The sequence below is a fragment of the Sesamum indicum genome, linkage group LG9 (assembly GCF_026168435.1).
Source record: "Sesamum indicum cultivar Baizhima isolate 11 linkage group LG9, ASM2616843v1, whole genome shotgun sequence".
Taxonomy (NCBI): domain Eukaryota; kingdom Viridiplantae; phylum Streptophyta; class Magnoliopsida; order Lamiales; family Pedaliaceae; genus Sesamum; species Sesamum indicum.
Window position 1 is genome coordinate 4,195,786 of NC_142665.1, and position 23,014 is coordinate 4,218,799.

General features: G+C 36.0%; 4 protein-coding genes across 5 annotated transcripts; 2 read left to right on the top strand and 2 right to left on the bottom strand.

The window, feature by feature from the left end:
- The first annotated feature begins 688 nt into the window (after nt 1-688).
- Nucleotides 689-3,145, top strand: LOC105170552 (uncharacterized). Of its 2 annotated transcripts, XM_088885161.1 has the most exons (3): nt 689-1,692; nt 1,726-1,869; nt 2,443-3,145. In XM_088885161.1, the coding sequence occupies exons 1-3, from the start codon at nt 1,152-1,154 to the stop codon at nt 2,973-2,975; spliced, it is 1,218 nt and encodes a 405-aa protein (XP_088741287.1). In that variant the 5' UTR covers nt 689-1,151; the 3' UTR covers nt 2,976-3,145. The 2 variants fall into 2 exon arrangements, with proteins under 2 accessions (XP_088741287.1, XP_011089656.1); XM_011091354.3 differs by having other exon boundaries at nt 690-1,869.
- A 4,959-nt stretch (nt 3,146-8,104) lies between these two features.
- Nucleotides 8,105-13,097, top strand: LOC105170553 (nuclear transport factor 2). Its single transcript, XM_011091355.3, has 10 exons — nt 8,105-8,374; nt 8,520-8,617; nt 8,715-8,852; nt 9,254-9,533; nt 9,617-9,903; nt 10,125-10,293; nt 10,415-10,536; nt 10,648-10,713; nt 11,981-12,047; nt 12,398-13,097. The coding sequence occupies exons 2-10, from the start codon at nt 8,558-8,560 to the stop codon at nt 12,679-12,681; spliced, it is 1,473 nt and encodes a 490-aa protein (XP_011089657.1). The 5' UTR covers nt 8,105-8,374; nt 8,520-8,557; the 3' UTR covers nt 12,682-13,097.
- Nucleotides 13,098-14,590: 1,493 nt separating this feature from the next.
- Nucleotides 14,591-17,311, bottom strand: LOC105170554 (galacturonosyltransferase 8). The gene is made up of 3 exons (XM_011091358.3): nt 17,016-17,311; nt 15,326-16,579; nt 14,591-15,139 (listed from the first exon to the last, which is right to left on the bottom strand). Exons 1-3 carry the CDS (start codon nt 17,196-17,198, stop codon nt 14,864-14,866), a joined length of 1,713 nt encoding a protein of 570 aa, XP_011089660.1. The 5' UTR covers nt 17,199-17,311; the 3' UTR covers nt 14,591-14,863.
- Nucleotides 17,312-20,463: 3,152 nt separating this feature from the next.
- LOC105170555 (wound-induced basic protein) lies at nt 20,464-21,758 on the bottom strand. The gene is made up of 2 exons (XM_011091359.3): nt 21,582-21,758; nt 20,464-20,781 (listed from the first exon to the last, which is right to left on the bottom strand). Exons 1-2 carry the CDS (start codon nt 21,650-21,652, stop codon nt 20,709-20,711), a joined length of 144 nt encoding a protein of 47 aa, XP_011089661.1. The 5' UTR covers nt 21,653-21,758; the 3' UTR covers nt 20,464-20,708.
- Between the last annotated feature and the right edge of the window lie 1,256 nt (nt 21,759-23,014).

Below are 23,014 nucleotides of genomic sequence, written 5' to 3' on the forward strand. Positions count from 1 at the left end.
TTTAAATACACAAACATTTTATATTTTTTGTAAAATTATATATACACTCTCTTAGTGGGTATTAATGTAATTTATTTTAGGCGTGATTGTATAAATTTTTGCCACTTAACGAGTTACTTATAATTATAATTATATAATCAAAAAATATATTTTATAATTTTATAAAAATATATAATATTTGTATATTTGAACTTAATCTCAAAATATATTAATTAATTTACTCTTGAAAAATAACAAGACAACTCTATGAGGCTGGGAGATAATGAGTTTATTTTTAACAATTTAGGGTCGTATTGCTATTTTTATTTTTATTTTTTAAATAGAGTTTTTGTACTATTATTTATTTTACTTATTTTTCCATATGGGGAAAAATATGTTGTAACTGAAAATACCTCACCGGCACCCTTGATTGGATAAGCGGGCCCACCAAACCACCGAGATACGTGTCGCGGTTGTACTCCGCCACGTTTTGTGACCTCCAGAACTGACAACGACGGCTCGAAACCGAGCGCCACATCACATCTATTCCCCACGTGTTCCCGTCCCTGAAAACTCCGCGCCAAACATCAACCAGAGCCTCTTTAATGCCAACACGTGTTGTGTCCTGACCGCTCCGGAGCAGGTGGCGCAGGAGCACCCTTACGTGGCGAGGCGGATGCATGCAGGCGCTCCTAATTCTGGATTAAGCGGGAGACTAGAGGCCACTAATTTGGGATTTGGAGGGGGCCTAATTCCGTACTTAACTCCTAGCCCGTTATCTTAGGTGTCAACAGACCGGCCTGTCCCCAACTCTCCTCCCTCCACGTGGCGCAAGCCCGCCTTCTCTCTCTCTCCTCAGTCTTTTATTTGTGTTGGTGTTGTTCCCCCGACGTTGTTCAAACCTAGTCCAACTAAGGGAAGAAAGAGAGAATCTTGAGAAGAAATTGTGGATTCTTGAAAAGGGTTGGGGAGGAAAGACCGAAAATTGTTCGAGTTCATTTGGATTTTTGAAAAGGGTTGCTGGGAGAAAGAAAGAGAGAATCTTGAAGTTCAATCTTAGGTTTTATTTGAGGAGGAGTTGTGAATTCTTGAAAAGGGTTGTGAGAAAGATAAAAAAAAGGAGGGAAGATCATTGAAGTTCATTTGGATTTTTGAAAAGGATTAGGGAGAAAATGGAGGTTTTGAAGGTATCTATGGAGAAAGAAGAGGAAAAGGGGGATGAATTTGAGCTGAGTTTGGAGTTGTCTATAGGTGGGAGCTATGGGAAATCAGAGGATTTAAGGGGGAAAACAAGTGAGGAAAATGTGAACAATTGTGGTGGGATTTCATCAAGATCTGATTTTTCTTGCGGTGTGGGGAATGAGAATGGGTATGAATGTGTGGATCTGCAAAGGAGAAGGGAGATTCAGGCGTTGAGAAGACAAGAAGCCCGCAAGAAAAGAGAGGAGAAGCTCAAGAAATCAAGAGTGGTGAATGGGGTGGGATTTGTGGAGGATAAATTGTTGTTTGAGGCTCAGAAATTTCAAGGCAGAGTTCAAGATAGAGAAATTAGAGAGAGAGATGGTTTTCAAGAAGAACTAGCTAGAAAAAGGGACAAGAATTATGGGACCCATAATGAGGTTGTTGCAAATGGCTTGAGTCTCTCCTTGTTCACTCATGACAACAAGATTCACAGGGAGAGGGACTGTTTGAACCCAAAGGTACAACACATGCCTCCTGGGAATGGATTTGTATATCCTTGTGTACCTCCATTTTTAGCAGATTGTGATTCAGAACATAGTAATGGGATGAGTGATCGTGGGAATATGAGGACGACAACGACAATGTCCAACGGGTCGATGGAACGTAGTTCTTCTGCTGTTTCTGATTACCAGAGCACCTCCCAGAAAGGTGATTGTGTGTTTTCTTTCTTATATTGGGAATGTGATTTATTGCTTTCATTGCTTTCTGTTATTTCAAGAATGTGATGGTATTGTGGGAATTGGGCCGCAGTTAGTTTTACTTGAATTGGACAGCTCTGGTAATGAGAAAAGTGTTATACTTGCATAGTTTATGCTGATGTCATGAAATTTCTTGGAGATTCTGTGTTAATTCTTAAATGCATAGGTTACAACAGAGCTTAGTGCTTCGTGTCTAAAAGCAAAGAGCAAATTTTCACCAGAATCTTCAGACATTGAGGAATAAGCTATTTTGTTTTCGAAGAGGAACTAAATCACATTTGTTGGGGTTTTTCCACAAACAGCCTTGCTTCGATTCAGTCTTTGTTGTTGAATGTTTGTCGAATGTAATCTACATAGGTTGCTTACCAATCACATGAACAAGAATTGTCCAGTTGCTTCCTTGCTCTGAGTCTTTCCTCCTCCCATGGACATGGCAACCTTGAATTCATGTTGCACTGGATTAACATTGTCAATGTTGGATTAAAGCTTATGTAATGTGGTATTGATGGTTGTTCATTTTTAGGTGGGGGGAGCAACAGCGACGCAGGAAGCAACTCAAGTCCCTTATTCTCGCGCGCGAATCTCAGCATTTCCACTAACGCATCGCATCACCTCGAAAGCAACGGTTCATCTTCTCAGACAGAACAAGATCGAATTCTTGCCGGAGTGCCGGACCACCACGCCAAGGTGGCTTCATCAAGAAATCCTCAGCCAAGCTGGAGCAAATTCACCGGCAACAACCATACCAACAACGCTTGCTCATCGTCTGAGAAAGAAACGAGCGGCTGCCCGGTCGATAAGCCTCCAAAACTACCAAACGAAAACCTCACTGCAGCTTGTCTCGCACGAATGCCATGCGTGTCGGCCACAGGAAACGGACCGAACGGTACGACAGTAACTGGATTCTTGTACAAGTACACAAAGACGGAGGTGAGCATCATGTGTGTTTGCCATGGCAGCTCGTTTTCACCAGCCGAGTTCGTGGAGCATGCCGGATGTGTGGGCGTATCACACCCGTTGAGGCACATCACCATCGTCCCGTCAGCCTTCCGATAACTAGCAATTCTTGAATGCTATGATCTTCTTTTTGTTTTTGGTTTCTAGTTAAGTTGTGTAGGCACATATCTATGGTAAAAGATGAAGAGTTTTGGAGTACATATTGTTGAGCCTTTTTGTTTAGTGTAAGAAATAAGATGTTACTGCACAAGGAGTAGGAATTTTTTCATGTTTTTTACTCTCCTCTTTTTAAACGGTAATTAAATAGATTAAACGGTGCAAATATGTATATTTAAATATATTAATTTGGGCACAATTCAATATAAAAATAATTTTTTAACTAATTTAAATATATTATCGTTTTTACCCCAAAAAAATATACAAAATTGAAAATAAAAATATAAACAAATTCCATCGTACGGGCTGAAATTTCAGTCAACGGTTCATTTATTTATCTTTTAGCATTTTTGGAAGGATATTATTTATTCTTCAGCATTTTTCAAACATATTGAAGGTAAAAATATCTGATAGAGTATATATGGGCCAAATATGAAAATTTCTCATTGGTATAAGATTATGTGTATAGTTTTTTATTTAGAATTAAATATTCCATTAAAATAAATCAATAAAAAGTAGTAAAGTCAAAGTGTGAAGAATCAATGGTTAGAATATTTAAGATAGATTCAAAATTAATAAATTTATATTCCAACTTAAATGCAAAGCCCAAGTTAGCAAGTGCAGTGGCTATTGCATTTGCTTGTGTTGGCGATATGGTAAATCTTGTTTTCAAGATGTATTCCAATTTTGAATGTGGCTGTCTGGATTGAATGGCACAGAGAGAATGAGAGTAAACCATTGTGTAATAGAAAAGTCACCAAATTGATCAATCTTAATTGGAATGACAACACATGGGCAATGAAGGAAGGATCCAACATGGGGGACTTGTGGAGCAATCAAAGCTACATCATATTTGAGTATCCCTCCACACCCATGAATATGATGCCCCCTGTAATGAGCAACAATCATCAGTCAAATTAGCATTAGTCAAGTATTTTTGCAAAAAACAACTTTAACCCACATTTTGTTATCTGAAAATAACAAAAATCATGAGCGGCTGATGGTGGAGTGCGGGCCATTTTCAAATTTAGGTTACCGAACGGGGCTAATCAAAAGAAAGTTGGCCTGTTACAGATCCAATCATTCAATATGCCGCAGACATAGTTTTAGTGACCGTTTAGTCCTGTGATTAAAGATTAGTGATTCTTTACCTGGACGGTGAGGTCAGGGTCTCACAATTAATTATATGTTAGTCTCCTTTTATAATATATGTTGTTTCTTTATTCCACCTAAAATCGTTGATTGATTTAGAAATATTGTTGTACTGCATATCGAATGTTGAAATAAGTATATTGCTTGCTTTGGAGACATTACTGTGTTTTTTTTTTTAAAGGTCCGGTTTGATTTTGCATATTTTTTAATAATCATTTTTTGATCTAATGCGTTCAAAACGCACAGGTCCAATACATCTAGGCATCGTTCAAGACTTGGGCCGAAGCGAATGCAAATTCTGAAAAGGAGATCCACAAAAAAGGCGTTAGCACTCCGACTACCAAGTTAGTATTGGATTTGAGATTGAATAAAATCAAAAAGTAAATAAATATAATGTAAAATTAAAATATGGTGAATAAAGTTGATAAAAAGTGCAAGAACACGTGATAATGTGCTTGTAGAATGCTTAGAGAGCGAGAGAAATGGTTTAAAGAGTAAGAGAGGTGTGAATGATGTAACGAGTGTCGTCCGAAGTGTGAGACAGGTGTTAAGAAGGTTTCATAAAGGTGTGGGAAACGTTAGAGAGCGTCTCCATATGGAGGAGTAAACCTGTATTTATAGGGGATGTCCCTCTGCGATGGGGCTGTGCACGTTTCCTTCATTCTCATGAATAAGTGAATAAGGGACGTTTGGATAAGCCATAATATGTTCTTATTTTTCTATTAATCTTGCTGTTGAATGTTATCTATGAGTTGGAAGGACCCTTCATCAACGAGAACTCCTAACTGCTAGGGAGTTCTAATTGTCAAGGAGTCCAGGGCTTTGAGGGACCTCATTTGTCTGCAAAAATATTTAATGCATAGAGCAATATTATCAACACAAAGCTAAAATAACGAATAGATAGGGATAGGAAACGATATGATCATGTTGGCGTCGGAGCCAGAGAACACGGCTTTGATACCACTGTTTGGTTTTCACCCCATATTGAGGAGCCCAAAATTACCACCAAAGACAAACAATTACAATCATCGTGGGTTTTACAACCCTTAATAACATAAACCCTTACAATAATAGTAATACAAGAATAAATAAAATATAACATAATGAAATACAAAACGGTAATAGGCTCAGGGAAGCGAGATCAGGGGGAGGAAGCATACATCTTCATCGTTGGTAACCCATCACCGGTTGTACCAAGAAACTACGGCCACAAAGGCATAGAACCACTTCTCAGAAACCCACTCAAAAATATCATAAAGAAGGAAGAAGATATGTTCTTCTCTCTTTTTCTTCCTATTATCTTCTTTTCTTTACAAGTAATATAAATAGAGAAAAAGAATTGAAGATGAGAGTGAGGTAGACGACAATTTATAAGAAACCGAGGCAGAAGAGATGAGAAACGAGGAACATAGAGAGAGAGGACAGAGATCGGTTGACTTGATAAAATGAGGGGGAAGGGGAAATAAATTTGGGGCTAGGGTCTTTAAGAAACCAGGTCACGGATCGGGTTGGGTTTGGGCCATCCAGATGGTGGGTTGGGCTTCATATGGGCCTACCAAAAATAAAAATAGTTCTAAACCATTGTACAATACAAACCTTAATTTATTTGAAATTTTTTAAAAAATAAAGAACTATGCTTAATAGTTTTCGGTTAGAGTTTATTTGGTTGGAATGGAAAATCAATGTACAATAAACACTTCCATTTTGATTGGAAATAATCAGTGGAGTGAGTAAAATAGAGTGTACAAATTTATTTTCTTCAAAGTATTAAGCATAAAAATTAAATATATAACGCTAAAAAAGCAACCATTCAAATTTCAATAAATATAACAACAAATTTTGTCCCATGACGATGACACTATACGTTGTAACAAAATAAAAAATCCACTCCTTAATATTATAATTGTAGTTTACACATCGACACTTTATGGATATAAAGAAAACTTACACAAACACTAGTGAGATAAAATTATATTGACGCTTCCTTAGGGAATGCACTTGTAATTTTACAGTAAATATAAATTATTATGTAATTAGATCTAAACCCCATGAAAATACCTATGTAATTTACCACTTTTTTCTCATTTTCTTGATTTTTGCTAAAAATAACTATTATTTATCACGTTGTTCACAACACAACATTTCTTATTTTCTGTTTGAAAAAAAAAAGTTAGAAGTAAACTTTTTTTTCCTTGGAAATCAATACACATTTTTAATTTCAGTGTCATTTAAGTCATTTTGTTATAATAATTAATGCTTCCAAAAAAAGATCCTCATATATTTCATTTTTTTTACTTTAAATATTTATTTAAGAAAAAATGAGCAAATTCTCTTAGAGCTTTTCAGTGACGTAAAAGCTAAAAGTTGTTAGCAACATTATTGTAAGAGTAGGTAGTTAAGATTGACATAGTAATAAATAGAGTCCATAAATAGTAAGTTTCTGTTTGCTCAGGGGTAGTTTGGGAATCCAAAATCCATTCTATTCCATCATTTGTGACAAGAAACACATAATAGCAATTAAGGAAGCACTTTATCATTTTTATAGATGTTGATATTGACAGATCAATTTCTCCAATGCCAGCCCAACTGCATCTCATTTTCCAATAACCTCCCCTCTACATTTCACCATATTTTACCAAACCCCCCCTTATTTTCTCTTTCTCGTGACTTTTTTATCCCTCCCTTACTTTCAAACTTTCCTTATTTAACCTTTTCTTTTTACCCTCATTATGGTCGTTCTTTGATTGAAAGGCCAGTCAGTATGATTAATTTTTTAAAGGGTCGCATCTTCCTCTCAGTTATACTGATTCTATTATATTTTTTAGATTTATGGGAATTGACTAAAAAACAGTGAAGGTTTAGTTTTTTAAAGGGTTTAAATCAGAGTTAAGAACAACTTAATCGAGCTGATAAATTATTATATAAACTTTTTTTATGATTTTATAACATAAATATATTAATTACTTTTTGGACTATTGAACGTAAAACTAGAAATGATGACGATAAAAACTGTCTATATTTTAGAAAAAGAACATATAAGTTTGTTAAAATACATCTCAATGTTTTTGATATGGAGTAAAAGTGAATGGAATGTTGTATGATGCTATGGTATCATACAGTGGTTATCGTACCAAAGTGTGATTGACACGTGCTAATTCTTAGTTAAAGTATATAATTAAAATTAGGGTAAATTATAACAACCTCTCATAAGTTTTGGCATAATTATGAATTCTCCCTCGTTGTTTGAAAAATTACGAATATCCCCCTGATTTTAATGGTCGTCTAACAATTAACCTAATTCGTTAGGTTTTCATTCTTTTTTTATGGTAAACTGACCAAAATGCCATTTGAATTAAAAATTATTTTTTTATGGACTAAATGGATAGTTTTTTTTTTATAATTTTTAAAATTTTTTTCATCCATCCAATTCGATTTTTTTATAAGTTTTTAATAAAAAAATAAAACAATACAGTAATACGTCCATCAAAAAATTACATAATTTTATCAAATATTATGGGGTACTTGTAATTTTTCAAATAACGAGGAGTATTCATAATTATGCTAAACCTCAGAAGATCATTGTAATTTTTTCTTAAAATTAAACTATAATTTAAAAGTGAGGATGCATGCCGTACACTTATATGTTGGTGTGGCCTCATTGTACAATACTAAAGTATGATAGAAAATCCTTTATCGATCGGGAGATGATTGGAGAGGATAAATGAGAGAAAAATGAGAGACGAGGGTTCTCTTTAGTTGGAGGGAAGAATAAAAAAAGTACTTTTGGAGAAGGGTAATATTGACAAACAAATAAAAATCACTCTGGGAATAGTAAAATTTATCTGGCATGGTACCAGCCCTAATTTAAAATGGTACGGAAAATGAAACGAACTGCTCATATATATAGATTCCCTTGCGCCTATTCCCCTTCTTTCTGTCTCTCGTATATATAGTAAATCTCTGAGAAAACCCTTTTTTTTTCCCACGACTGCATCTGCTCCCCCGCCCTCGCGCCTCTCCGAGATCCACCGCTCCTCGCCCATATTCGCCTCTCGGACCCTAGATACCACCGCCGGAGCTGCGGAAATTCTCACCCAGATTTGAGGAATTTTTGGAAGTAGAGAGAGGAACAAACCAACAGCCGGTTTCTCTCTCGCGTTCTCTCTCAATCGGACACGATCCGCGTGCAGGTATGACTCGATCCGACCATTTGTTACCCGGGGAAAGATTATGTGTATGTACTTGTGGTAATAGGGGGGATGCGGGAAGATCTGTAGAGCTCTAGGGTTTATGTGCTGGCGAGAGAGTGATTGAACTTATATTTTATGTGGTTAGGGATTCGGTAGGTCTCTCAGTTAGATCGTTGATAAGTGATGGCGACGGCGACGGCAGTGGCTGCTGTGGCGGCTCAGCAGCCAGTTTCTGCACAAGTTGTGAGTTCTTTTTTTTATTTCTTCCTTTTATGGTAATTGGTGTATTGTGATTTAACTATTGATAATTCAACTTGGATTAATTTTGTTGGAACGTTAGGTTGGGAATGCATTCGCGCAGCAATACTATCACATCCTGCATCATTCACCAGGGCTGGTTTATCGGTTTTATCAGGATATCAGTAAGCTTGGTCGTCCGGAGGAGGATGGCTCCATGAGCATCACCACCTCTATGCAAGTAATCTATCTTTCTCACATGTCTGTTGTTGTCCGCAACTGACTTAAAGTACTTTAGTTGTTAGTTGATTTTAGGCACTCTCTGGGTTGGCTATCCGGTGAAGCTAATGGTAACATTACAAAAAGCTTAATTGCTTACTTGGTTGCATTTATATGGCAATGGAAAATAGACAAAAGCAAACATACCTATAAATTTTCTGTTTCTATTTGCTTTTGGTATGGTCTCCTGGAAAAATGCACGTTATCTTGCTTCTGTCTCGGATCCTCTAGGTTTGTAAATTCTGTGTGTCCGGCTGTTTGATAGCATACTATATTTCTTTGGTTGGCTTCTTTAAGCCATCAAAAGGAGTTGATTTGCAATGGAATTCTTTTATTTCTAAAGTATGTAATTTGACTATGCAGGCTATCAATGAGAAGATTGTTTCACTCAACTATGGGGACTTTAGAGCTGAGATTAAGTCAGTGGATGCACAAGAGTCATTTAATGGTGGAGTTCATGTTCTTGTAACTGGCTATCTGACAGGGAAAGACAACACAGTTCGCAATTTCACTCAAGCTTTCTTCCTTGCTCCACAAGACAGGGGCTACTTTGTTCTGAATGACATGTTTCGTTATGTGGATAATGTCACTCTCAACCCAGCTTTGGTCAGTGATGCTGTGGTGCCCACTGCTGCAGAGCCAAGTAACAAGATGTTTCTGTACTTTTTGGTTCTGTTGTCCTTTTCATTATTCTTTGAGTTGAAACTTTTATGTTATTGTTGCCAGCCCCGGCCCCTGCTCCTGCTCCTGCTCCTGTTCCTGTTCCTGCTCCTGTTTCAGCTCCAGTTCAAGCTCAATCCCAGGAGAATCATGTTTCTGAAGAGAGCACGCCATCTGCAGAGGAAGCCCTTGCAGGAGAAGTGTACAACCCACCTGAGAATGGAAATGTGCCAATTGCTGAAGAAGAAGTCCCAGTAGCTGAGGTTGTGGATGAGGTACAGGATGATGCACAGCTGGTGGTTGAATCCAGCGCCAAAATTGAAGAAGTGCCAAAGAAGTCATATGCTTCTATTGTGAGTGGCCATGATCAATTAAGAAATAAGCCTGCTGTGTCCTACAGCTAGGTGTAGGGCTTCTCTGTCTCTAGCATGAGTGTCTGCATGTGCTATCATGATCTGATAGCTGTTTGACCTATTTTCATCTATTCCCATATGCTTGTTATTAAGTAGGATAGGTGCAAGTTCTTTTCTTTCCCATTGTCATCCCATACCTTAAAGTCGTGGTATTATTTCAGGTGATGCATCTCAAGGAAACTGCTGCAAGTTTCTCCCCCCCTCCAGCAGCTCCTCGGAAAGCGCCAGTGAAGAGCATGGAGCATGTGAACTCTACTTTCGTGCCAGCAGCTGATGCACCAGTTTCCAGTTCAGATTCCGTTGATAATGAACATAACCAAGAGGGTGAAGGCATGATATTCTGAATCATCTGGCCTATATCTTCATATTGCCATTAACAGACTTTTTGTTTGTTTGATTGAAGTGCACTTTGTGGTATTTCACAAGCTAATGTGTTCTCTTGTTTGTGCAGCTGATGGTTACTCGATATATATAAAGGGCCTTCCGATGAATGCTACTGAAGCCTTACTAGAGGAAGTGTTTAAGAAATTTGGGACTATTAAGAATGACGGAATTCAAGTTAGAAGCAACAGAGTATGTTCTAGTCAATAACTTTTGTTAATTCCAGGGAGATGGTTGATTGCTTATTGTTCTATGGGTATTAAGAATTACACATTGAAACGAGGGAGTGTATTTTTGATGCAGCAACAAGGATTTTGTTTTGGATTTGTGGAATTTGAGGAGGCAAGTTCAGTGCAAAAAGCCCTTGAGGTATGTGCTGTTGTGCTTGGGTGCAAGATAAATAGGATAACCACCATACTTTCCAGGAAAATTTTATTTTAATTGTCCTAGGATATGAGTGGACATATGCTTCTGAGTTATATTGATAGTAACATCTGTTGGTGTATGTGTTTATACGATTTATTTCTAATTTGCTTTTGAGATCATCTGATGATGTACATCTGCCAGATTCTGGCCTGGGTAAAATTCTACCAGTAACCCGATGTGTGATGTTTTGTTATGTCAATTAGCTTAATCACTTCTAGCTTTTGGTTTAGTATACCTTTGTGTCTTGCATATATTTGTCAGAATTATACCCATGCCAAAAAGTTTTGCAGCCATGTCGGATGCATGTTAATATGAAATATAGTTTTATCTATATCTATATGCCAAATGAGGATACTTATAAACCATTTTTCAAATTTTGTCCTCATTCAGTGCACTTGGTGCTATAATTTATGATGCTATACCTTACTATGACTAGAGAATGCAGGTTGTCTTGATATTTGAAATCTTAGATATGAATCTGTTACCACGATGGTTGATATTATCATAGATGAGGAAAGAACTTTTATTAAAAACTTAGAAATGCATACATGAAATATAGAGGGGATGAGTTGAAATATCTTTATAAACTTGTGAGCATTTCCAACTTGGATTGGTACAAGTTGGAATCCTACAAAATAGTTTTCTCTTTGTGTGTCATAATGTGCACTCTACTAGATCACAAGGCATCCCGTATCTTACAAATATTGAGTTTTGATGAAGATGAATATGGAATCTACATGTGGAGATCTTGCTTTGGAGCTTCTCAATGTTGAGCAGATAGCCCATTTTTAGAATCGGTTCAGAGTTGAAAAGAATAATTAGAAAGGAAACTTTCAGAAGGCGACCTAACCTTGAATATTGACCAAATCAGCACAAAATTTGAAGTTACCTAGAGATATTCCTTGATGCATCTTTTTCTCTTTGATGTGAAAATGTTGCTTGGTATTGTTTTTTAACAATATTTTACTGCTGTTCTCATCTCTTGCTAAGTGATGTTTAAGATCAAACTTTGAATACAATTCAAGTTGCTCAACGGTAATCACAGTTTCAGCCTTGATCCCTTTTTTCCCATTGTTGGAAAACTTTGTTCCCTTTTTATTTTTTTCCACTTTCTTATGCTAATGCAGAATCTTGGTATTGTTGCCATGGAATATGATTCTCTAGGTCGTTTTTACTGTTCTGCACTATCACATTGTCCTCAATGTTTCAGGCTTCTCCAGTGGCAATTGGTGGGCGCCAAGCCTTTGTTGAAGAAAAGAGGTCTACTAATTCTCGAGGCAAGTGAACTCGGTTGGAAAATATATTATGTTACCTGTGATGCATGCTCATAGCACATGAGGAGAATGTCCAAAATTGTGTACCATAAAAATTTGTGCTCCATTATTGAAATGCCTCTGCGAGTTAGTCAGTAGAGTAACTTTAGCTGCAATTTGGAGAAAACATAAATCAAAATAAGAATGTGCATGTTGCAAAATGACAGGAATTTAGCTTTCTCTACTGCCTCATCTGTATGTAAACTGTTCTAATAATTCCTAATGCATGTCAATGTTCTAATCCTTGTGATATTTCGACTATATTTATTAATTTCTACTTTTGTCATGGTTTGTGTTTCTTTTGCATGCCACAGGAAACAATAGGGGAAGGTTCCAATCGGGAAGGGGATCTGGATTCAGAAATGAGGGAGTTAGAGGGCGTGGAAACTACGGAGGTGGCAGGGGTTACAACAGGGGTGATTTTGGTGGCAGGGGTGACTTTGGCAACAGGGGTGGGAACCGGGGAGGTTCATCAAACCGTGATGGATATCAAAGGTCAGAAAACGTCAATAGCAATGGAGGCCGTGTGAATCGAGCTGGTGGAATGGCCAATGGCAGTGCAAAGAATATGACACCTCGAGTTTCTGCCACTGCTTGAGGAAAGTTTAGCTTAGAGGTGGTCAGTGAGTTGTCTCGGTAGGCCTTTATTTTCTAGCTTTTGAAATCTCTAGTTATTTTTACCTGCTTGGAAATCTTTTTCGTTGGCAGTTCCATTGCAGCTTCGATGTCTGAAACTTTCATTGGCTCTTCTAACTAATTTCTTTCACATTTTTGCCATTTGTGGGTATAGTTTGATTGGTAGACAAGAATTGGTAGGTTTTCTTTGGTAGTATACGGGTGATGGCCAAGACCCCAGTGAAAGCAATTCTTGAGACATTTTTGGGGTTTCCTTTTGTATTTGACAAATTATTTTCTGGCCTGGTCACTCTTGATGTCTTTGACTGGAATTTCGTCCTCCTATTATTTACTCTCCCACATATCGGTTGCTGCTATAGAATTTTTCATTCTGCTCAACTATGAAGGATTCGCTGTTAGCTCTTTGGATGTCTAAACTGTGCAAGTTTATCATGCAGCTGGATCGAATGAAAAGGTGTTAGTAAGGTCCTTGAATAAGAAATACAGTCAAATGTGTACTATCTTCAATGAGGCAACTTTGGGTACCCAATATGTAAATAATGATGGGTGTTACACTAGGTCACTGGGACCTCAGATGCGTGAGTCCCTGGTCAGATTAGTTAGTTGGAACTCACATTTGCAGATCCCTCTTGTAACAAGTATGCATAGAATAACTTCTGAAGAATTGCAATACCCAGAGGGAGGGGACTCTTAAAGCTAAAGGAGGATTTTGACTGCCTAATAGTGTATCTCCATGGTAGCGGGGAAATGTTTATTGTGTGAGAAACAACGCTCAAGATGAAATCATCTAGCACAAAAGGTGGCATGTCATGGAAGATTGCACAATGCATTCCACTTTGTCTCAATCCCAATTATGTTGGAAAGCTACCAAGTCGTGTACAAACTGCACATTTGACTTTCCGGAGCTGAAACAAAATTGTCAATCAAATCTAGTGAACCACATCTACATTGTGAGGGAGGATTGGGCAATGCAGAGTTGGAACATGGATGGTCACACTCATTAAGGTATACGCATGCAGAAAATGTTTTGTTTTACTCCATGTTACAAACAAGCACACTTCTCCAAAGAATTATTCCAGCAACAATAATGATGCAATTGTTGTAGTTTCTGGTTCACTGACTTACCTTAAAACGAGCTACTGGAACACTAAATCGTTCATCCTGATGCTATCCTTGCAACTTACTATGTAGTCAAACTTGAAAACCTATACCATCTCCAAATGGAAAATAGGAGCATGGCCATGGTGGAAATGCATGGGATGCGATGATGCAGTATGGTTGTTCACCGTGTCATCCCATCCTTGGATTCACAACAATAGCGAATTCTGAAGAGAATTTTCAGGACTGAGACACACATGAATCTTTCATTCAAAAACATATTATTATCCTCTAACTAATTATATATTTTTGAATAAGAGGTCCATGTGAATCAAAATCATGTCAAATTTTCTCTCCAGCCAAGTATGCATTTCAAACTGTTTTTTGCAATTTGGGAGAAACTGAAATGTGAGGGAAGAGGATATTTATCTTACGGAAATTATAGGAAAGGGCCATATAAAAGGCTAAAAAATCTTTCTGAATTAGCAGATAGAAAATATAGAAGACTGGATTTAATTTTGTAACTCCAAAAGGATATACTTGAGTCAGGGTTCTGCACTTCCTATGTGCTAATCCTTGGCTATTGGAACTGATGACACGACTACCTCCGTAAAAGATGCAATGCCAGTAATTTCAATTGCAATGCAGTAATACCTCTAAAAATGACATGCACAAAACAAATTAATCAAGAACTTCAGAAGCGAAGTGAAAGGGACTGTTGCATAATTGGAAACGCTTGCAGGTCTAACATCCAGTAATGACAAACATTTGAATTTGGAAGGAACAAATTTTTTCTTATGTAATTAAAAAATCACATAATCAGCTTGCAGCCACCCTAAACTTAACGGTGAACATAATATAAACACAGGATGGAATCTATATTAATTCTTGAGGATGAATGCTTTGGAACTTAAATGGTAGGAAGTCTCTAGGTTAAATATGATCCCAAAATCTACGTGTAAGGAGCAGCTATAAGCCTCAAACATTCTTGAAGAACTAGCTTGGCCAATCCCACAAGCATAGGTTTCAATCCTGGACTTATTTATCTATAGACCAAAATTGCAGGCTTGCACATACTCATTTTCATAGTCAACGTACTTGGTCCAAAGTGGCCGGAACTGCGTAATAGCGATGTCAAGCCATGGCTTCATATTCCCGTTGAAGTGTATCACTGCAGCATTTTTAATCTCATCCATGCTTATGCTTGGATTATATCCAAGCCCCAACACATGCCAAGATTTATCTAGTGGCTTTGTTGTGGAGTAGTAAGTGATCAGACCTGGAGGCAACGTCCCTAATTTCCACAATGTTCGATTCTCATTCTGCAAAGAACAACACACACAAAATTAGCATAGCAAGAATTGGTATAGGGAAAAAAGAAACTGCAAGTTAGCTATGCATATGCAGTTAAGAAATGGACAGAAACCACTATGTGCAGATTACTGCAAAAAATAAGTATGACTTGCTACACAAAATGACATCTAGTGTCTTTAAGTATATATTCTCACCAAATTCTGCCAGTAGTGGTACTCTTCCGTGCACTTTTCCCTCCTCCAAGCATCCAAATCGAAGAAATTCATCCCATAAGCCCATGCGCATGCCTTGGGACTAAACTTTGCTTTGATCAGAGGATGGGAGAAATTCATATATTGTGCATACCGATGAAAAGATCCAAAGCATGTCTCCACAGCCCCATTCACCTTCCCATCCATATCGATCTTCCAGAGTCCAGTCAAATCCCTTTGAACCACTATATCATCATCCAAGAACAGAATTTTGTGCAACTTTGGATACATTTCAGGCAGATAGAACCTGAGATGATTCAATATTGATAAATACTTCGGGTTCCTGAACTTCATATTTGTTGTATCCTTTGTTGCATTCTCAAGCTTATTCTCGAAGTAGAACCGCTGTAACTGAGCAGACTCGAGCTGTTTCAGCACCGGAACATAAGAAGAGTTCAGGAATTTATAATCCTCAACAGCCTTCACTTCAATATGAGCACCACTATAGTCCCTCATCTTAAACATGACTTGCATTGCCCCCAGGTTCATCTTATCAGTTACAACATGGAACACATGCTTCCATGGCTCTTTTGTGTTTTTCACAGCTGAGTTTACCACAACAGAAGCAGCAATCACATTATCAGAGAAAATTGCATAATGATAAAGCTTTGGGTCCTCAATCTCTGGCTTAGGGGGATTCCCTTCATCTGAATACTTCTCAGGATTTGCAATTCTCTCTTCCATCAACCTCAAAGCCAAGCAATGCAAGCTCTTGGGAATAGACTTGGCAGCAATCAAGCTTGAGAAAGCACCCTGCTTCTTCGCTTTCGTTAGCTGTTCATTCAATGCAAAGATTGTATCTTTCAACTTATGAATTTTCAACTGATTATCGAAGGATTCTTTTGCCTCAGCAATCACTTGCCGTGTTAGCTTAATCCGTTCCTTCACCTCTTTCTCAAATCGTCTCAGCACTGACTCATCAATTGAATTTGCATCCGCATCAAACAGTGCCCGATAAGAAGGTTTTGAGATCAGATCGGTGTAATTTCGAGAGAGATCTGCAAAAATCCTAACAAGCTTTGAGTTTTCAAGCTTGAGTTTCCGGGCATAGGAAGCATAAGCTAACGCTAAGCCCCTGTGATCCTCTGCTTGTTTCCGGAGCTGATCCAGCCGTGGCCTCAGTGGATCTGACTTCAAAGCCAAAATTGATCGCCGCATAGATGCAGATTTGGATCCAGAAAAACTATAAGGAAAACCCTATATCATACATGACAAAGAACAGCAAATATAAGTACATTACTCAGACACAAGTGACAAGAAACTATACTAATGTAAATGGTGGCGTCAAATGCCAAAGATTAAGCTCCACAAGAGAATGTGATCTGATCATTAGACAGAAAAATTAACATAAATACGGCATTAATTGTACCAAAATGACGAAAAGGAAAACCACTTCAGGATCATCATAATAACCATAAATGCATCTATAAATACACGAAAACCTATACAGGCAATAACTATTATTCATAGTAACAAAAATTGCCAAACAAAATAATAATAATATTAACTACGCGCATTGCAATTTCTACACAAAATCCAAACCGACTAACTACAAACAAAAACCTAGAGAAATATAAAAATCCGAAGGCACCAACAAATCGAAAAAGCCCAAAAAACCAACAATGAAACTCACGAATTTGAGATCGGCGGGAGCAGAGGAGGCAGTGAAGAGAAACGAGAGAGAGAGGAATAGTGAAACGGCGATTGTCAGAAAGCCGGCGAAGGATCTGAAACCGAGCGTATTGAGGCGGAATGCGTGCCCGGAGACCCGATCCGGCGCCGCACTTCTGTGGATCCGACCCGAATTGAGAGCCATTGCCTCTCTTAGCACCGTGGAAGAGTGCGAGTAATTGAGTGAGAGTGGTAGCCTGAGATTTTAGAGATGGGGGTAGAAAAAAGTTGAGGGGAGAGGGATACCCTGTGGACGGCACAGTTTACATATCCTGCAGCTGTGTGCTTTACATGTATTGTACTATGGGCAAAGGTTATTTTTATGTCTTGAATGTACAGGCATGGTGCGAGGAAACGCGGTTGATGACGGTGCATGGGCCCCACTTTGGAGAGGGAACATGACGGTGGCCCGTTGTCGGCAGACTTAATTAAATTTTAAAAGATAATTACGTTTACACCCTCAATCTAGAACATATTTGCAAAAATTATTCTTATCTTTTCTATAATTACAAAATTTAGCCATAATAATATAAATAAATAAATAAAAGTAATTTATATAATAATATTAATATTTTTTAAAGTGTATGTGTGATTTTTAAAAATCAGAAATTATTTGTATATAATTCGATATTTTTTATGAATGTATATATAATTATTCAAAGTAAAAAATAATGTAAAAAGACCATAAATTATGGTGTAAATGTAATTATTCCTAATTTTAGTTATACCTAAAAAAAATAAACTTTATTATAATTAGAATATTGTATAATGACGAAATATCTTTTAACTTTAATTTAGTTTCAAGATTAATTTATTTTAACATAATGTATTTTTGAACATAGAATATTATGCTATTATAATATAATAACAAATAATGAAACGAGTAATAAAAAAATATTAAAATATATCACTTAATAAATTTGAAATTAAAGTAGATTCAGATATAAAGAGTGATATTTTTTAAAATAAATAAGAAAAAATACAACTTGAATCTAAATTTATAGAACATTATAGTTTGTACATTAGAGAATATGATAAACAAACACAATAAAGAAGAGTAAATTTTTATTACATTCAAGTTTTTAGAAGTCCATTCCAAAATCTTTTCTCTCTACTCTTATTCCAATAAGTTCCCATACTATAATTTTTTTTTTCAAAAATATAAATTTTTACGTAGAACTTTTTATACATTCAAATAAAATTATATCTAATCCGTATACTGATTCAATAGCACCACAAGATTAGAAGGATATTCGTGAAAGTCCTAAAATCATTTAAGAACTAAGCTATGAAAATAATGATTAACACCCCGATATTTAAATTTTTAAGAGAGTTATAATTACTTGACTGGTTGTTACCTAGTCTATCCAAAAATCTAGGGAGTAGTAACAAGTTGTTTGATTTGGTAGATCTTACTGATATATGAGAGTTAATTGGAGAATTTTTAAGGTGACATAGCCCGTAACATAAGGAATCTATCTGACGTGTCATCTCTATTGTTTATCAAAAAATCTTGCTAACTCAGACCCATTTTTAGTACCGATTATGCTAGTTTTATGAAAATATGAGTATGATACTTTTGATTTCAAAATTAGACCTGTTGGACTGACCAACGGGGCTCAATTCTCTATTCTGAGCCCTTCGAATAGCTGAAGGAAGTATCAATATCTAACAAACATAAAGATTAATCTTTATAGTAACTAACTTGGTTGTTCAGAAATTTTATTGTCATAATTATATATTTTTTTAATTGGCTAAGTTTTCCAATAACTATTTATTTATATACGTAATTTATTTATATGATGAGTTATTTATTTATCTTTTTTAATTTATCAAAAGTAATATAATAAAAATTCGAATTACAAATAAATATATATGGAGTGTGTTTCAATTATTAATTTAAATTGCAGGACATGATAGACTTTTCGTTGCCAGCTGCATTGATGGATATTGGGCTGAATTCTCAATCAGGCCTCAGGAGACGTCATATTATGATTTGGTCCCGATAGCTAATCAAGCTCGACTATTGCTTACATCCTGAGTCTTACAACAGATTGGACAGATTTTCAGCCTGGTCTATGGAAAAACATATATCACATCAATTTTAGTGGACGTAGTACTCTGTTTTTCTTTTTGACAGCATGTGGACATAGTACTGTTTACCAATATCTTCCATACATTAAATATGTAAATGGAATATCAGTTGATATTCACATGTGTTTCATATTATTGAAAAGAGTAACTTAAGTAGTTTATAAATTGTAAGGCCCTCCTAACACAATGTTTTTTAAGACAAAATAGTAAAATTATGAAGTAAAAGTAGATGTATTATAAAAACATTGATTGCATCACATGTCGCATTATTTGGGATGTCTATGGGAACAATGTCATATGCTCATCTTAAAACTTATCAATTGAGGGGTTGATGATTTTAATGCACACGCCCTACCATTTACAAATGAGAAGTTCACGTGACTCATAAGTAAGCAAGATCCCCTCTTCCAAGGTTGAGGTTTTTTAAAATAAAATCGTCAAACATATATAAAATAGAATAGAGAATTTCAGATATAAAATACCAATCACATCACACCATCACCGTTGCATTTTTCACCTAATACCTAAACATATACTTTGTTTCTTCATCTTCATAAGTTGAAACCAAGACGAAAAATAAAATACAAATTGGGAGAAATCTTGCTGACAAGAAGTAAAATTCTAGAACATAATAGGGATATATTGTTAGTAAATAAAAAACAAATTAGAGTAGTGGGGTTCTTTATAAAATTAAATAAAAAAACAATTACACAAAGACGTATGTGTTGAGGACTTAAGGGGAGAAGATGCACAAATATTTTTGGTGAAGAGAATTTGCACGAAAAATCAAATCAGTTAAACCAAACATAAAACATTTTCTCTTAAGCTAAACGATGAAGACTCGGTCCTGAATAAGCATATATTCATTCCACCTGACCACCCTTGTGAGAGCCTCCGTACTTCTGTGCTAAACAACAGTATTATCTAGGTAAGATATACTGCGGAATTCTAAGGGATTTGGATTTGTGCAATTGGGTGTTAATGGTTGCAGAAACAGCATCCAACACAATCTTGCTTTATAAAGTACAAGAATTACACCAAACAAGCTCAAACAGCAAATAATATTGGACAAGAGCAGGCAATACTGGATGATAAAAAATGAAAAATAAAGTAATATATAGGTCAAATTTCAAGATCTAGGAACCCAAACAAACTAGCGCTTCTAGGCAAATATCCCTGGAAACACCAACTAAACTAGCATAGTAAGACTGGTTATATAGCCAATAATGTGAACCGAATAAAAATTGAACAAGGAAAATAAACCAAATACCTTCCCAGCTCCCCGTACCAACAACAAACATACCAAGCTCAAAAGAAGAAAGAACACCTGACTTTATGCATATTAATCGCAGAAGAAAGTGGAAGGCACTTAAGCGTCTGAAGCCAGTAACAAAAACAAAGGTATCATATAAGAAGGTACCAAATCCTAGAGATGAAACACTTAGCTCAATGAGACAATCGCTTCGCTGATCAAAATAAAGCACTATAAAAGTTTCCCAATAACATTCCTAGTATCCCACCTGAAACCATATCCAAGCTACAAGCTTACATCATGAACCAGTTATTCTGTCATAACAGGCTTATTTTCATTTGCCTTTGGCCTCTGTTCTTTTGGCTTCTGCTCTTCAGTTTTCCTGGATTTAGGTTCACAAGTAAGCAGACAGCTAAAAATATAAAGAATTTAAGAAACTAACATCTTTCTAAATGTTCTTCGCAAAATCATCAAGCAAAAACATTCAGCGCCCAAGATCTCAGCTGATCAGTACGTCACACTAGAGAAGTGATAAACAAATAAACCATGCAAGGATACAGAATGTACAAGTTATTTTGTCAAATACAAGAACCAAGCACATATGTAGGATTAAGGGGGCTTAACTACTTCATTTAATGGCTCGTTACACCATGAAATGGAAACAAGAAAGAACACGGGAAAACATTTTCCTTTTAAACTTTTAGACTGTACTATACACAAAAAGAAACAAAATGCTTCAAAAAATACCCCCAGTCCCAAAAAGGGAAGAAACGTCGCAATCTCACAATAGTCATACCATACTTCTACTGGACTAAATCATACCAAAACAGGCACATGTAAACCAAAAGTAAAAGCTAGGATTAGCTGAAAATTAAAGCCAACCAACAAACAGCCGCATCAAAGATATAATAACATCCCTTCAACCAAATTAGTGCAACAATCGGAAGCAAGCATTCAAATTGCAATTTCTCCGGAGGTTGACCGAAAACAGCACCTGTCCGAATCGCAAACAACCTATCTAAAGTTTCCTCGAAAATTGAAAAACAAAAAAGTACTCAGAAAAAACAAAATCCATGACGAAAACAAATCTTCCCAATGCACAAGAAAACAAACAGATGCTTTGAGGCGTAAAACAGAGGAAATACAAAGCCAAAATAGCTACGAAAACAGAAGGAGAAATACCTCTTGTCAGAGGAGCCACCCTTCTGGCTGAGGAAGGATCGGAAAAGTGGAGAGTTCACGTCGTAAATCATCTTACTCCGTTTGATTTCCCGCCGAATCCCGCACCGACAATCCCTAATTTTCCTCAAGCAAAAACCCCTAAATTGTTAGGTCAAGTAGCTCCGACTACCTTCGTTCGGGAGAAATTGGGGACTTTATAAAGTTCTAATATTGGGCCAAGGGAACGGAGCCTGTTAATTTTAGTTTGGGCTGTAGCCCAATTATGAAAATAATTATCCATTACAATAAAATTATTGGAATATTTACCATTATTAACACCTTAGGTTTTTTTTTTTTTTAAAAATCATCTTTGTAAAAAATTCTATAGAAAATTCAAGTTAAAAAGTTCTCTAAAATTATTTCACATTTTAACTTTAAAAAACAATACATGTTAGGTTAAATGTAATTATTTTACTATATTATATTTTATATATTGTGTTAATTATATAATTTTTATATACTTATTTCACATTTAAAGATATCCAAATATTTATTTTATTTTTAAAAAGTATTTAAATCTCACGATTTTGAAATACTAAATCAAATGAACAAGCAATCACTACCAAAGACTATGGATAAGGTGCCTTTGCACCTTGTTTTGAATAGCTAAACACTATTTACTTTTGGATACATGTATTATTTTATTATTTCTAATATAATAGAACAAATCAACCAAAGAAAAACAAGTTATATTTTAATTATTATTTTTTTATAATTGAATACATATATGTATTTGTATAGGTATAAAATAGTAAAAGAGTAAAATTGAACTTAGGGATGTATATAGGCTAATGATAAATTGTATTATAATTGTAGTCGATTTTTTATTAATTTGTCATTAATGGCGAGGCCCATTCACTATAATATTTTATGTCCAAAATGTAATATTTTGCCCGTATGTATATAAAACGATGGTGGTTTACGTTTTGAACATGGTCGTTTTGATTGTTTGATCTTTTGTGGCAAGCCCACTTCCTTACAGTGTATTTTGGTCCAACAACGGATGTCGTACAATGTCGTTCAGGTCTAACTATAAGAACGTTTGGTAGTTGTTTTGCAAATGGTTTATTCATTTCAAAACTGTTTGTTTTCTTTTCTTCTTATTTGACTAGCATAATAGAAAATCCTATTACCGTATTAATCTTTTAATATTCAAATTTATCCTTAATTCATTCACTCCCTTAAAAAACAATAATTTTAATAAATTTATTAAAATATCCCTCGAATTTGCACATTTCTCAAATTTTGACACGTTTTCTATTTTGAAACTATCAATAATAATAATAGTTTATAATATTTAAATATTTTTACACACAGATCGAATGTGTCGGGTTGAGAGTTGGGTATAAAGAGGAGTTGGGGGGCCGTTATCCAGGGGAAGGGGTGGGGGAGGG